Source organism: Falco punctatus (genome assembly GCF_963210335.1).
Source record: "Falco punctatus genome assembly, chromosome: 3".
In the NCBI taxonomy this organism is placed as follows: Eukaryota; Metazoa; Chordata; class Aves; order Falconiformes; family Falconidae; genus Falco; species Falco punctatus.
Genome location: NC_137582.1, coordinates 82766521 through 82781790, shown reverse-complemented (window position 1 = coordinate 82781790; position 15270 = coordinate 82766521). Strand labels below are relative to the sequence as shown.

Here is a 15270-nt window from a genome sequence, read left to right as displayed (position 1 = left end):
CCTCCTCATCAGTTCCTTCTTCCCTTGCAAAGGGAAGCCCTCCATGAGACACTTCCTTTGAAGCATGTGGGTGATGTGGTAATAGCTACAGCTCTGCTCACAAGCTTTAAGATACCCAATTGTATTACCGCACTGCAGTAACTTAAGCATATTCATTAAATGGGCCCAGACTATCCATAAAACAGACTGGGTTTGTTGTTCATCCCTTGCTGTTGATTATTAAATTAAATGCTGTCTTGAATTTTGTTGGATTTTTTCAAAGTTAAAATAAGTGAAAGGTTTTCAGAAGTGGTACTTCCAATTAGCTCTGTGGCTAGTACACATATTTTCTGAAGGAAGTTGTTCCAACCAGGAAAACACAGTTATGCAAACATAAATTTGATGTAGAGGCCCTTGTTGTCTATGAGATAGCCAATACCCAAAACTAAACCACATGAAGTTGTAAGGCAGAACTTGAAATTGTGCTTTGTATAGAAATTAATCATTCTTCTGCTGTCTCTGATTTTGAAAATATTTTTAAAGATCAGTTGCCATAAAGTGTGGTGGGCCTTACAGAAGCAAGAAGGGGTGTCCTAATAGATCTAATAACTTTTTTCACAGAAAAGTTTCATTTCTCTTTTTAGTGCAAAGCAAATTTGAATAAAGATGTAGAGCTTGAATTTAGATGTCTGATAGCCTGTGAGGAATCATGAAGTTCCTCAGCTACAGAACTACTGTTTGCCAGTAATTAATAAGAAATGTAAGGGTCTAAGTCAGATCTCAGTTAAATCTGAAGGGAAAACATTGCAAGCGGTAGATGCAATTGATTATTTTTTTTCTTCAACACATGGGAGAGTAAAAAGTGATTGTGGAATAAGGCTTATCCATAAATTAGACCTGATTATAAATTTGTAGAAAGGGAATAACTTTTTATTAGAGAAGCATACTGATGAAATTGAATTCTCTCAATTTTTAATGAAAGTTGCTGAAAGTTAAATTGTTGGGTAAACATGAGCATCTATTAGGTTGACACTCAGAGACCTCATCGAGACAGGGGAGACATAAACAGTGCATGGGTAAAGAGTCTTTGGTCCAGGCTCATGCATACACAACCTGGCAGACCCCACAGCAGGGAGGGTAAAAGCCAGTAAAAGAAAGTGTGAGTGGATCACTTTCCAGCCTCCTTGTTAACCACTGTGCTAGGGACCAGGCTTCATTTCTTGGGTGCTTATATTTAAGACAGCTATATAAAGTCATTCCTACCCTATCCAAGTGAATTTCTAAAATGTCACTGTTAGACTTTGATCACACAGCCCTTGCAGGTGTTTGTGAGAGGTTGGTAGGTGCCCATCATCGTGGTATGGACTATACCCTCCTCACATAGACTAGGCTGTGGATAGAGTTTCAGGGACTGAGTAGACAGAAGCAGACGTCAGGCCCTTCTTGCCACTGTCAGCATCAAACAGAAAAGCAGGGACTGCATAGTTCGTTCTTGCCCGTGTAAGAAAGTGAGGTGCGGACAGAAAGGCTAAGGACTGTGAGGAGATTTTGTTTTGGCCTTGACCTGAAAGTAATGGACTTAGTACTAGAAATAAAAATGCAACAAAAAAAAGAATTTGATGCTTTCTAAGATTTACCTGAGCACTCTTAAGGGTAAGGACAGTTTCACCTGCTCCTTGTTGGAACTGCACCATTTCATTACAGTCCAGTCATTAGCCTTTCAGAAATACCCTGGTTATTAGTAGGAAGGGGTGAGATGACAGCCATAAAGAAAGCCTTCCTGCTAGTGCAGGTTCAGGTTCTGCTTGGCTCCCTGTTCTGCGTATTGCAGACAGGATCAAAACCTTATGGTGTAAACTGCTGAAAAAGATGAGTGATGGGGAAATATGCTGAGCAGTGCTGAAGTCATGCTGAAAGTCAATATGATTTTAGGCTTCTAAATCAATTAATCTGGGCTCAGTGTCATCCTGGAAGATGCTAAGTGCTCTGAAGGATTGACACAATGAAAAAGCCCATGGAGCAATCACTGAGTTTACAAGGCTCTATTGGCTGGTTAAGTGTCTTGCAGCATCATTTTAAATATACTTATTAATGTATTGATAGCCAGTAATTTATGCTTAAATGTGCTGCAGGATCTCAGAACTTCAAAAAAAGACAAGCCATCTAGAACCTGCCTTCAACAGCTACTCTTAAATCTTTCTTGATCCTGCAGGAGAGAGAGAAATAAATTTTTCCCACAGCTTGTAGCAAAGTAAATGGTCCACAGGCATGCGGATTGATAGCAGTAACTGGGCAGATTACTTTTCATTCATAGTGTTTGAAGGCTGAATATATGATAGTAAATTGGACAGTGCCAAAAAATTGCCAGGGATTGTACCCAGGCCCGGGAATGTGATTTGTCTGTATTGTACAAGTTTTAGGATGATCCCGCATACAATTTTGCCATTGACTAGCTAGCACTCTCCCAAATAATCTGCAGAAATGGTTTGAGTCAGTGTAGGGTAAGGCCTGTTGCCAGTACTCTGTTTCCCTGTAGCCAAACTGCTTTGACAGGAGAATTTGTACTATTGTCTTGCACTAGCAAATTATGCTTTGGCCCTGCGCCTCAGCTGCTTTTTTATGGCTCAGAGATGTGGTGAATAGAGTTGAGCTGGCAAACACTGAACAGCCTCAATAACTATGGGAAGGGTCTGTGAATACTCACTGACATTTCTCTTTTCTTTGAGTTACTAATATATGGTTAATATGAAAAGAAAGGAATCTATAATTAGACATATCGGGGTTTTGTTATCCTTGGGGGGTTGCGAGATATTTATATTATGAAGAGAAAAAGATGAAGAGAGGCATTGTTTGAATGGTAAGTTCTGCAAATTTACAAAAATTGCAGGAATTTACTAATGAAAATATTTGTTTGCTTGAAAATAATAATAACCAAGTGTAAGGAATTCTGGCCTAGTTCTCAATCTTACACATCTCATCAGTCATTACTGTAGGAAAACACAACTTTTTCTTCAATTTTGTTTCATTTTGTTTCTTGTTGCCTTCTTTTTTATTCTTTTGCACATAGGGACACTTGGCCAATCTGTCTAAATTAGTAGCATGAGCTACAGGAGTTCCTGTTCCGTCTTCTCAGAGCATAGTGGTGGATCCAGAGGGAAAGGACAGTTGCTGTCTCTTAGATTTGAAATTATGATTCTTCATGACAGCATTTTGGGATTTTACTGGTTTCAGATTTTTATTATAGTAGTTTTACTTTAGTTTAGTTACTACATTTTGGCTGAGAAGAACTGAATAAATTAATACATATCACTAAATGTGCTAACAGCAATAAAGAATTTCAAATATATAAAAGACCCTGAAAGACTGTTTAAGTTATTTATGCATCCCCTAAAGCCAGTTATTGCTGTTTGTTTGGGGTTTTTTGTTTTTTTTTTTTCCTTCATTATTGTTTTTTTTTTTCTCGTTTTGTTTTGGTTTTGTTTTGTTTTTTTTTCCCCCCTTGCAGTCATACTTGGCCACAAGAAAAAATATATTTAAAGGAATGGACAAAATTTACCCTAAAGTAACTTCCTAAAACGGGGGTGGGAAATCACTGATCCAATAAAGCTTGTCTCTGAGGCTGCTGAAGCCCATCTCTCCACATGCATTGATCTCTCTAGGCTGCTTCTGTAGCCAGTGAGGAGAGGACTGAACTGCCCTTTGGAAGCAACTCTTGCTCTTCTAGCTTATATAGGCTCAGTTACAGATTTAAACCTGGGTTGATCCTGAGATTTTCTTGTATTTTCCTTAGAAGCATTCATTTGCCTTCTGTGTTTCTGCACTGTACTATGTTGAGCATTTGCTTCATCCAGCTTGCTTTTATAAGTAAGAGGTATCTGTAGCATCACAGAAACAAGACTTTGTCTTTGCCAGCTATGAAGAAAAATTGCTCTTTCCCACACTGAAACATGCAGCAATATCCCACAGGATTATGAAAAAACAGTAGGCTAAGTGATGTGAAATGGGATGATCCCCAGGTGTCTGGAAGAGAGCAGTACTCTCTTGGGTCTGTAGGCTGCCCAACACCCAGTGCTCCCAGATTTAACATTTACTCAACCACTGGGAAGCACACCATCTGCATTTCTGTGGGTGGAAAGCACTGCTGCTGCACTGTTTGTACTCCTTCATGAATATAGAAAAGACTGATCTCTCAGCATTTTTTATTCTCTTTTGCTACACTTTCAAAAAGATGAACAAGAAAAGTTACAAACCTAAAGGCATACTCCAGAAAAATACAAAGATTTTCTTTTTTTTTTTTTTTGTTGTTTAAATTTGAAATGAGACCAGACAGTATATGAAAGAGGCTGCAATCCTATCTGTGTTCTCATGAAAGCACGTGAGGTCAGTGTGTCTGCCCACGCTTCCTTCCACTTCCTTGTAAAACCCAAAGTGCATAGCAGGGTATCCAGTTTACTTAATTGTCTCCTGGAAATTCTCCACTAGTGTGGATGTTTTGCCAGGTCCCCAGGAGATCCCATTTCTGTACACTGTTTCTCCCTGGTACATCCTCTTCCCTATGGTTTCTTTTTTTTTTTTTTTTTTTTTTCATTATAGTGAAGAAATATTCATTAACCACAACAACAGCCAGTAGGCAAAAAGTTGTTTGCTTTACTATAAAGGAAAGAGCATTGTTTGAGTGCACCCTGTTAGCTGAAGGGTGTCCTCTTCCAAAAGGGACCAACCTCAGTAATTGTCAGGAAACATAAAGACTTTTTGTATCTTTCATTGTGGAACTGCTTTAACGACTTTGTTTTGTCCAATAGCTCTATGAAACTTATGTAAAGAAACTGTAGTGACTGGAACTTCCCTTGCAGCTGTGTATTTTTCCCTCCTATTAGAAGCAGAAATAACATTAAGGACTCCATGACAAAAGGAAAAAAGAAAGAAAAGAAAAAAAACAAAACAACAAAATAACAAACAACAAAACCCAGATGGTGCTGCGTTGCTAAGCAACTTTAAAGAAAGATGAAAGAAACCGCAGAGCTCTATTTAGGTCTTGTAAAAACTCAAGCAGTAAATACCCACTCCTTTGATCTTATTTAACCAGGGTGATGCTTTATCATCCTCTGTTGCTGAGAAGGAAAACTTCTGGGGACAAATAAAAGAGGTAGTTATGATAGTCCTTGAACGACCTAAAGGTTTAGGATGGCAGCCTGTCAGTAAACAGTTGCTAAAAGAACCAGTTATAATTACACAGTTCAGCTCAATCATGATCAAATCTAACATTGTCTATTGTATTATGTGTGTCCTTTCCCATCTTCCCCAGACCCACTTCTCCTTTTACATCCAAAGTCTCATAGCACAGGCATGATCAATGCACTTGCGGAACATAGCAACATTCCTGGATGTTGCGTCGGACTCTGTGCTCTCAGCCACCTATAGATAGGTGGCAGATGGCAGTTTCAAGTGCACGTGCATTTGTAATTCCCACTCTGGTCCATTGAAAAATAAGTAGAAAATGTTGGGGGTCACTGTCTCCGTTACAGTGAATAAGCCACAGGTAGTCTGCAGATAGTTTGTCTTCCATCTAGGCAATCCCAGGCTGTCATTCTGTTTTGTGGAGGTCTATACGCTGCCGCAGGGATTGCCTCTGGTTATTCATTTGAGCTAGTCAAAAATCATTTGAAATAAAAAAGATAAAAGAGAGTGTGTCTGGAAAGGTAAAGCCTTAATATCACATGAAATTAATAGCTTAGGTAATAGCTTCTGCTTTTATTTGACATAATTTAAAAATAAATACAAAAGGCAAGTTCTGAATAAAAGATGCCATATCTGGAAATTGTTATAAAATTGCACAGTATATTTCACCTGCACTGAAGACAAATAACCTGTGGCTTTATAAGATATGAGCTTGCATAATACCACATTAACAGAGTTATCTCAAGCAAAAACACTTATTTGTTCTCCAGTGACTAGATGAATAAGGGAACAAGTCAAGCACTCTACCAAGATGCAGTATTTATTTATCATAGGTGGTATAAAACTCTGTCATACGTCTGTATAGCTAGATGGTTTGGCCGATAAACATATTTTGGAAAATATGTAGCAATCATTGAATTCCTTAATAATGGAAATAATTTATTTAAATTACATACTTGGAATATAGTACCAGATTCCTTGAATCCTGTCTGTCCAATCAGGCTATTCAGAGGCCAGATACATTACTTGAAAAAGTTCTTACAACTATTTTTCTTAGCAAGGAAGTGCCAACTCCATGCTTTCTTCATTTATAGGTTACAAATGTTGGAAACAGTACAGAGAATAAAATGTTATATATTTAACAACGTCATTTACAGGATTAGTATAACAGCCTTATGTATTCACTAGTGAATTACCTGCCTGATTAGCAGTTGAGAATCTGAGGGTATGCTGTATCTGAAATTACATTAAAAAATGCACATATAGGTTTTAATACCAAAATAACTACATTCTCCTAGCTCATTTTCTCACTGTTGCAGCCTTTGCATAGAAAACTTTCTACTCAACTCACCAAGTGCATTTTTGATATACAATGCTACCAAAACAAAATTATTATGTTTTTAAGTGTTCTGCATCTCTATCTAAAAGAGGATTTAAATGCAAGTAGTGCACAGGTATTTTTGTTGTACGTTATTTTTTTTCAGATTTGGAACCTCCTTTTTTTTAGTAAGAGAAAATTATGGAATAGCATTTCAATAAACCAGTGGAAACTAGTTTATGCCTTGAAAGGCTTTTTGATTCATTGAACAGAAAGGATCAAAAGGAGTTATTTTGAAATGCTGGATTAATGTTTTAGAGACTTCAATGACAATAAGTTGTTTCAAAAACTATGAAGTCTTACAAGGAATGTCTTGAATGCACAGTTAAAATTGTACACAGAAAATGTGTACTTACCTAGTATTTTTAAAAATAGGCAATAATGAGTTTCTGCTTGTGCAGCAAAACACCTACTGCTCCTGTGAGTGATGGGGGAAAAAAGGCAAAACTCCTGCTCAGTTTAGGGTTCTGTCGTAAAACAAAACTTTACTGGCACATTCCATTTATTTTACTTAGGGTGTCATCTATTAATGTCGGTTGAATTACACACTATTTCTTGTAATCAGTTGCAGACATGTTAAGTCGTTTCCTTACTTAAGTATTAAGAAAGCAAGTGATAACACTTTAGACGTTTGAAAAGTTCATTTTTTGTAGGATGTGAAAATTTTAAAAGGTTAGGTTTTTGTACTTCTCCCCAAGAAAAAAGAAAGTGAAATGAACAAAATATTGACATTCTCTGCAGAGTGAATGCTGTCCCTGGGAGAAGTACAGCTGACTTTGTCATGTGGCTGCAGATAGGAAACCTTTGGCAGATGGGCTGCAGTATGGCCATAAATGCCAGAAATACATCCTGGAGCAGTAGCTTTAAGAACAGAGGCTGCCAGTCTGGTGCAGGCAACGAGGTGAACATTCATTAGAAACCTGTCTAGTGGCCATGTGTTGAAAGCTGTCTGAAAAATGGGCCTCCTGTGAAATCCAGCCTCCATTTCAGAGGAACCTTGTGAAAACGCAGACTGGAGAAGTTTGACATACTTGAATCAGTAAATACTAGTGGGGGGAAAACCCCTGATATTTATTCTTCAGCAACCTGTGTTTGAAACTTTGTCAACTCCTGTTCATCATTCACTGTTGCTTTTCTGAACTACTGCCATTGTTCTGCTACTGGCATCTAGGCAAGAGCTGCGTTACGTTTGTAACATTATATTGGCCCATCAAACCCTACAACTGTGTTAGATCAGTTGAAATGGGTTGTAGGGTTAAGGCAGTCTCACCTGGGTTGCAAAATAAAATCTGGATTCCTCAGCCTCTCTGTTGATATTATTGGGCTAAGTTTTAATTTCTGAATAAAAATTTACTTTAAGCTTATGATACTTCTACTAAATAAGCTTTGGTATTTTATTTCCTCACAAGTGAGAAAAGAATTTTGGCCTTAAAGCGGTTATGGTACCCACCAAAAATGTCATATATGAATGAGTAACTTTGTTAGACTGCCCAGTATACCAGGGGCTTTCAAAATATGTAAATTATATTGCATTGTGGTAAGATAAAATGTGTGGGCCTATGTTCAGTGGCACTTAGTAATGTCCAATAATTTCAGTAGGCCATGAATTAGATCCACAGAATATGAGAAAGATGGGCTGGCTTGTGTCACATCATGCATTAACTTGGAACAATATGGTATTTTGTGTCTTTTCAGTGGATGGAGGCTGGTCTTGTTGGTCATCCTGGTCAAAGTGTTCAGCAACTTGTGGAGGAGGACATTACATGAGAACCCGCTCCTGCACAAACCCAGCACCAGCATATGGAGGAGATATTTGCCTTGGACTGCACACTGAAGAAGCACTCTGCAACACACAGCCGTGTCCAGGTACGTCAAATGAGCCCATGCAGCTTGGTTGATTGTGTGCCACAGAATAAGGCATTAGCAGTTAGGCAACATAACACTCCTTGATCTATTATTTAGGAGCAAATAACTTCTCTCCCATATTAAGTGCACAGTCAGCTCTTACATGCTACAAACACAGTAAATCAAGCAACAGCAGTATATAGCCTACAGGACACCATCTCCTCCCTTCGCCTTTAAAAATAAAAGTTAGCAGGTTCCAGTCTAGACAAACAAAAATTGTATAATATTTGAAGCGGATCATGCAAATGGCCTGGAAGACTTAGAATAACAGTATCACAAAGAAGTGCATTTGTTATAACACTAAACATTCACAGCAAGCAAATTGCTGAGGTTAATATTCAACAATATTAATATGTTTTATCACAAGGTCCTTAAAGTAGATAGTTTGCTCTGTTTTCTTATAAAACACAGAGCAAACCCTAATGTTCTTTGTAAAATACCACCTTCAACTTCAGCTGATAAGGAGCAGAGACTTCAACTTTTAAACGACTGTGTAGTACTTCATAAATGAAATATCTCAGTACTTCTGCTAGTTCTAGGATACTGTGGATCATGATTTCTGTAACTTTGACTCAGTCTTTTGACCCATATTAAAGGAAACTAGTACTTTTCCTGAAAATTAAGTAAGAAGTAAAGAGTAAGACCATACAAAACTAGATAAAATCATTAGTGAAAAGGCAGTGGGAAAATTAGTTTCATTTATTGCTGATTAACAGATTACAGGCAACAGCAAAATAAATAAGCAGCTTTGATGCCACATTGTTTTACTGCTTCATTGAGAGCTCTTAGACTTCAAAGTAGAAGTTTTCTGCTCATATGATGAGGCTGTGCACATGAAGACACAAGCCCCACAAGTGTGAATTTATGGATCCTATTACCTGTGCTGAACTACAATTTAAGTTAATTTCTTTTTCTAGGCATTGCATGTCTTGCAGCAGACTAAAAGTACCTACTCTGTCAAAATTAAAGGAGTTGCGACACTGTATTGTGTTTAAAAAAACAAACATAGAAATCAGTTGATTTGATTTTTCAAGACAAATAGTGTATATTTATATAGAGAAGTTACATAGCTGCCTTGGACTCCTTAAGGCATCTTTAAAAGGTCAGAACTGGAGTGTTCATTGCACTAGTGTTGTAGCTCTTTCTTTAGTTGCACATTTATTTTCTACCACCATTTTTCTAGAAATGGCAGGTGCCCACCAAAGCTGCTTCATCACTCCCCTCCTCAGCTGGACAGGGGAGAGAAAATCGAATAAAATGCTCATGGGTTAAGATAAGGACAGGGAGAGATCACTCACCAATTACTGTCATGGGCAAAATAGACTCAGCTTGAAGAAATTAATTTATTACCAATCACATCAGAGTAGGATAATGAGAAGTAAAACCAAATCTTAAAAACACCTTCCCCCCACCCCTCCCATGGTCTTCACCACAGGCTGCAGGGGGATCTCAGCTCCGGTGCCTGGAGCCCCTCCTGCCCTCCTTCTGCTCTGACCTGGGTGTCTGCAGGGCTGTTGCTCTCACATACTCGCACTCCTCTCTCTGGCTGCTGTTGCTGTTCTGCTGGTCCACACACACACATCCACACACACACACACACACGCCCCATTCTTAAATACATTATCCCAGATGCGCTACCACCATTGCTGATGGCCTTGGCCTTGGCCAGTGGTGGGTCCATCCTGGAGCCAGCTGGCACTGGCTCTATTGGACATGGTGGGAGAAAAGCTTCTAGGAGCTTTTCATAGAAGCCACCCCTATAGCGCCCCCCCCCCCCCCCCCAATATTGCCATGCAAACCCAATACAACCTACTTTTTTACCCAAATTTTGGAGTAGGTTGGGGGTGGAGGAGGAGGAGGTTAGTTTCATTTTGGTTCAAGAAAGTGAAAACTTTTATAAAGCAATAAAATTGCAGAAGGCGAAGTTTATTTCTCATATTACGTGATGTTTTATTAATATTTTGATCTCAGTGAAAGTTTGCCACAGGTTTTTGAAACAGCATATCGTCAACTAGCTCTGAGAATGGCCCGTGCCTCATGTTTACAATGTAAATTTCAAAACTTTTTTTTTACTGCTCTTATTTCACATTGGTATGGGACAAAAATAACTGCAGTGCTACACATGTCAAGTTTGGACAGTCTTCTGCATCCCTGCAGAGCCATTTTCTTGTGGTGAGGATCATGTGGCCAGTGGTTCTTCCTTGTGCACATCTGCAAGTACCATTGGTGACATTTATTGCTTGAGTAACATGTTTAATATAGGAAGGGAATATTAGTAACACTTAGAATCTAAAAACAACCAACCAACACAGAAATACATATGTAAAGATGGAGATTATTTATAGTGTTTCTTAACTTGTCAAAAGATCAAAGATTCCTTGGCATTTGAAATCATACTTTCCCCCCCCCCCCCCCAAACAAAAGTAGCAGAAACCTAAGATTTCTGGAATCATGATGCTAAGGATTCCTTGAGAATATGGAGGGTTAATGGCAAATCCCACTGAAAATATGCAAGTATGCACAAAAGAAAGTAACAGACTTGTGTCTGCAAAATACATCGGTTTTTCTCATCTTTCATTTTAAAAGCTATATCACTGTGTTTGTGGTTTTCTTCTTTTAATTTATCCAAATGGAATCTCATTAATGAGTGGAAGCGCTGTACTATTCATCCGTAGTGGTTTATAGGCCACTTATCAGTAGGCGTAATCTGTTGCAATGATGTCTGTAATGTAGTGAATAAAACAGTATTTTATACCTAGACTATTTACTGCTGCTGTAAGAGGGAAAAATATATTCTGTCCTTGAATTGCTAGCTCACACATGCAAATAATGGATAAAGCAGTTGAGCATTTAGAAATGATGGTATTGTTATGCATGAAAGAAATTCATAATCTTACAGACTGGTGGCCTGATCTTTCTAAGATGCCTTCTTCACTGAGGGATCTTTTAGGAAGTCCTTGGACTTAACCTGGCTTCAAAGGCCAGCCAAGACTCTGTAGGAAGACTCTGCCATGTTAGAGGTGAAAAGCAGTTCCAGAATAATCACCTTTCCAGTCCACCCTCTCTTTTCCATTCTCATTACTTTTGCAAAGAATTGAAGAGCAAGTTCAGAGGAGCATGCCTGTGGTGCAAGAGAGCCTCAGCTACTTTGAAGATAAAGAAATCAAACGGATGAGGCAGGAAAACTGGAGTCTGTAGAAGTACATGCAAAATTCTATGGGTTCAGCAGCTCAGTGATGGCAGAGATAGTGGCTCCACAAAGGGCAGATCTGTCAGATTGAAATGATACATCTTTCAGGCTTGGGTGCCTTGCTTCTGTGTGACTTTCTGAGCTCCCAACAGTGGCACTCCTCAAAACAAGTTTGGTACCAGGTTCCGCCATTGCAGGGATGTCCATACCTGTCACTGAGTTCTCCTCTCTCCTTTTCTGTGATAATGTGTGACAGATGGAACTGATCAGCATGGCACCAGACCCACTGACTACTTGTGCTGTAGTGCCTGGGCTGCACTGTGGGACTCGAGATGGGAGGGAGATGCCCTGTGTTGCATATGTGGGAAGATCCTAATGCACGTAATGTCTTTTATAGGACCCCTAAGTGGCAGGCTGAAACAGTAGCCTTGCCCAGTCACCAGCATGTGACCTAGCATGATCCACGCATACTCTGAGGTTCCTATTTTATCACAGGATGTAGCCCCTTCAGCAGGGAACCTGGTGAGCCAAAAGACAGAGGTGCAGAATGCACCAGCCAACAAGCTGAATTTAGGATGCTCACGAACATTTTGGCAGCTGCTGCCTATATTCCAATTATACCAGGATTGGGTGAGAGTATTGGCTCTGGCTTAAGCATGCTCTCTGCCACTGACGAGAACTGGGCCAGGATATGTAATGAGCAGCATTCCTTTAAACGTTAATGAGCATTATTAGTAGTAAATATTTAATGTATGGATCCATGTACTTAGTTTACTTAGGTTCAGCAGACACTGGCAGTGACAACAGCAGCTCCTGGTTGTGCTACGCTATATAAGCAGGAAGAAGCCTGCCTGTTTGCATGTCTCCCACCTCAGCTCTCCTCCCACCCTGAATTAAGATCCAACTACATTGTCATCTGCCTCGATGTTCCTACTACCCACTCTGCAAATGAAGCACTCCAGGACCTCTCCTGGGAAGCAGAAGAACCAAAGGACACAGCTGAGTATTCTCGCTCCTCACAATAACAAGATCCTACTGTTTGACATCAGCTGCTTGAGTCAAGGTGTTTTCCCTGTTGTTCAAAGGAGGCCCCAGCGAGACAGTTGTGAATTGTTCATAAATACCAATATTCAGGTTCTTACCTGAACTGCTGAGTAAATATATTTTATGAAAAACTTTTTAAGTGGTGGTGTGCATCGGAACCACAGACTGCTAGGACGGATTGCTGCTGTCTAACCAGCACTCTCCTGCTATCTTGAAATGGTCCGAAGACCACTGCTTGAGATTTTCTGTGCGAAAGTTATGTCAGTCTCTTCCATACATTTCTTTTTACCATGTTATTCATTAGGAAATGAATGTCCAACTTTCATCCAGATGTCATGGAAAGCATCTGTTTCTTGGCATTTTTCAAGACTGCAATCTCAAATATTCCAGCTGGACCCTGTTAAATTTTAGATGACTGAGAGTTTTTGTGGTTTTCATTTATTACCAAAGGGAAAGTAATGAGTGAATGTGAACCTTGTATGCTGGATTTATACAAGGTAATGAAAAGAGCCCAAAACAGTGTAAGATTTTCCTGACTTTCCACCTGATTCAGAAAACGTGTACAAAAGCTCCGTGAATTTTCCAAATTATTCACAAATTTTCATGTTCTTCAGTCTAACTTGAAACAAGATTAGGTTAACAAATATTTTTTTTATTTGAAGCAAAATGAAATGTGTAAATTTGCTTCATATTGGCATAAAATCAGTTAAAATTTTGAAGTAGAAACAAACTTGGTTTGAGATATTAGGGTTGTTTATTCCATATCAAAACCATGAAATCTATGTCACTGGGAAAGCTGACAGAAGAAAGAATAAAGTGTAACTGATCTCTGTCTTTACTGTATTTGCCAAACTCAGAAGACTTCTGTGAAGGCAACATTTGTGCTTGAATTGTAAGAAAGCTGAGCTCAGTAAACTCACAGCACCTCATGGGAATAAGATCAATTCACTTCACTTAGGGGAAGTATTCTGAGATCACACAGGCATGAAATAAAAATGTCTTAATCAAAACTGCATAGGCAGGGGAAGAAATACAGAGAAACAACAGAAGGTGGTAATGAACCGGGTGGGGAAGAGAAAGTGAGAATGCTTGATGAGATGTCTTCTATCTACAGCAGAGAAATGGACCTGAAACAAAAAAAAAGCTAAAAGTAAACATCCTGATTCAGACCTGGGATACATACTCTTATAGCTCTCAGTGCTACTTGTCAGGTACATAAAAAAAAGACAGTTACTGTCCACCCTAATGACCTAGACTGGAATGAACTGCACAGCGCTCTTTCAGTCACCACCACAGGATCGCTCCATCTTCTCACTTGCACACACAAAGGCCATGACAGAAGCCAAAGCCATAATACATCTGTAATAAATTTACAATCACACTCTACATTTCAGAGACTTTTCCCAAAGCTTAACCACCTTTATTTTATCATAATGAAAGACCTGTTCTCTACTAGCGGGTGGTAGCTGGGAATAAGGCCTTCTGTCATAATTCAGAAACACAGGCTATTTCTCTCTCACTCAGTGTACTTGTAGCATTTAATTGCAGCATCTGCAAGTGTGTCTCTCTCTGCCTGTTGCAGACAGCTGGTCTGAGTGGTCCGAGTGGTCCGACTGCGACTCGTCTGGTTTCCAGTTCCGCGTTCGTCAGTGCATCATTTTGTTTCCCGTGGGCAGCCAGTGCATGGGCAACACCACAGAGAGCCGAGCCTGTGCTTCGGACTCCAACTTCATACCAGGTGAGATCAGCCTGCTCCTTGAAGGATTAGTGATATTGTTCAACGTTTCAGGAGCGAGGTGTAGTAGTGATCCAGACAGCACTGTGCAGTGCCAAGAGCTGGAACAGGACTTGCCTTTTGTCAGCCAAAGCGGGTTGCTCTACGCTGCAGAGCTGATGTTGCTAGATCTGGTATCTTCATGAAAGTCTGCCTCATGGCACGGATTGCGAGCAGTCCCTGTTGTCACCACCTGGCACTTTGGTTAGTCAGTCACTGTCACAGCATTCTGCAGGTCCCTCCTGCCCTACGGGGTAGCAGGGTGCAGGAATGACTACATAGAGCTAGGAGAAATAGTTTGCTTTTTACTTTAAGTGTTTTTGAGACTTGAGGGTTATGAGAGAAGCATTCCTCTAGGTTTTGTGGTTTGCATATTCTAAAGGGGGTGCTGTGGTGGTTAATCTGGAAATCATTTCTCAGAGTTCCTTAAATTAATAACTGCTTCGAATGATAAATACTAATAACAGTGCCTCAGGTCCTTATGTCAACCATGACTGCTAAGTATCTGTTGGATAGTCATGTCATGTATTATTCTGTAGCATTTGTCAAAACTCTTGACTGTAGGGGTCTTTTTTGTTTGGTTGGGGTTTTTTTTAAGTCACAGCAGACATTTAAATCCACATCACAGTATGGCTGGCCACATTGCATTGCTGGTAACAGTCATCTTTCTGCCTGTGAACATTAAAAAAATGCTAGCAGTCTATTCACAGACAGAGAAATTTACATTTTAATGTATTATTTGATATATAATTCTGTTTACTCAGTGCAGCAACTTTTTTTTTCTGTGACTATGCGGTACAATGTATTGCAATATCAACAAAG

The 15270-nt window shown here is 39.4% G+C and overlaps 1 protein-coding gene across 6 annotated transcripts in view; it reads left to right on the top strand.

Annotated features, from left to right (window-relative positions):
- Nucleotides 1-15270, top strand: part of SEMA5A (semaphorin 5A) — a 353942-nt gene that overhangs the window by 327494 nt on the left and 11178 nt on the right. For all 6 annotated transcript variants that reach the window (XM_080382048.1, XM_080382044.1, XM_080382047.1 and 3 more), the window contains exons 19-20: nucleotides 8231-8401; nucleotides 14257-14412. In XM_080382048.1, coding sequence (XP_080238174.1) covers nucleotides 8231-8401; nucleotides 14257-14412 — 327 coding nt within the window. The remainder of the gene's footprint in view (nucleotides 1-8230; nucleotides 8402-14256; nucleotides 14413-15270) is intronic.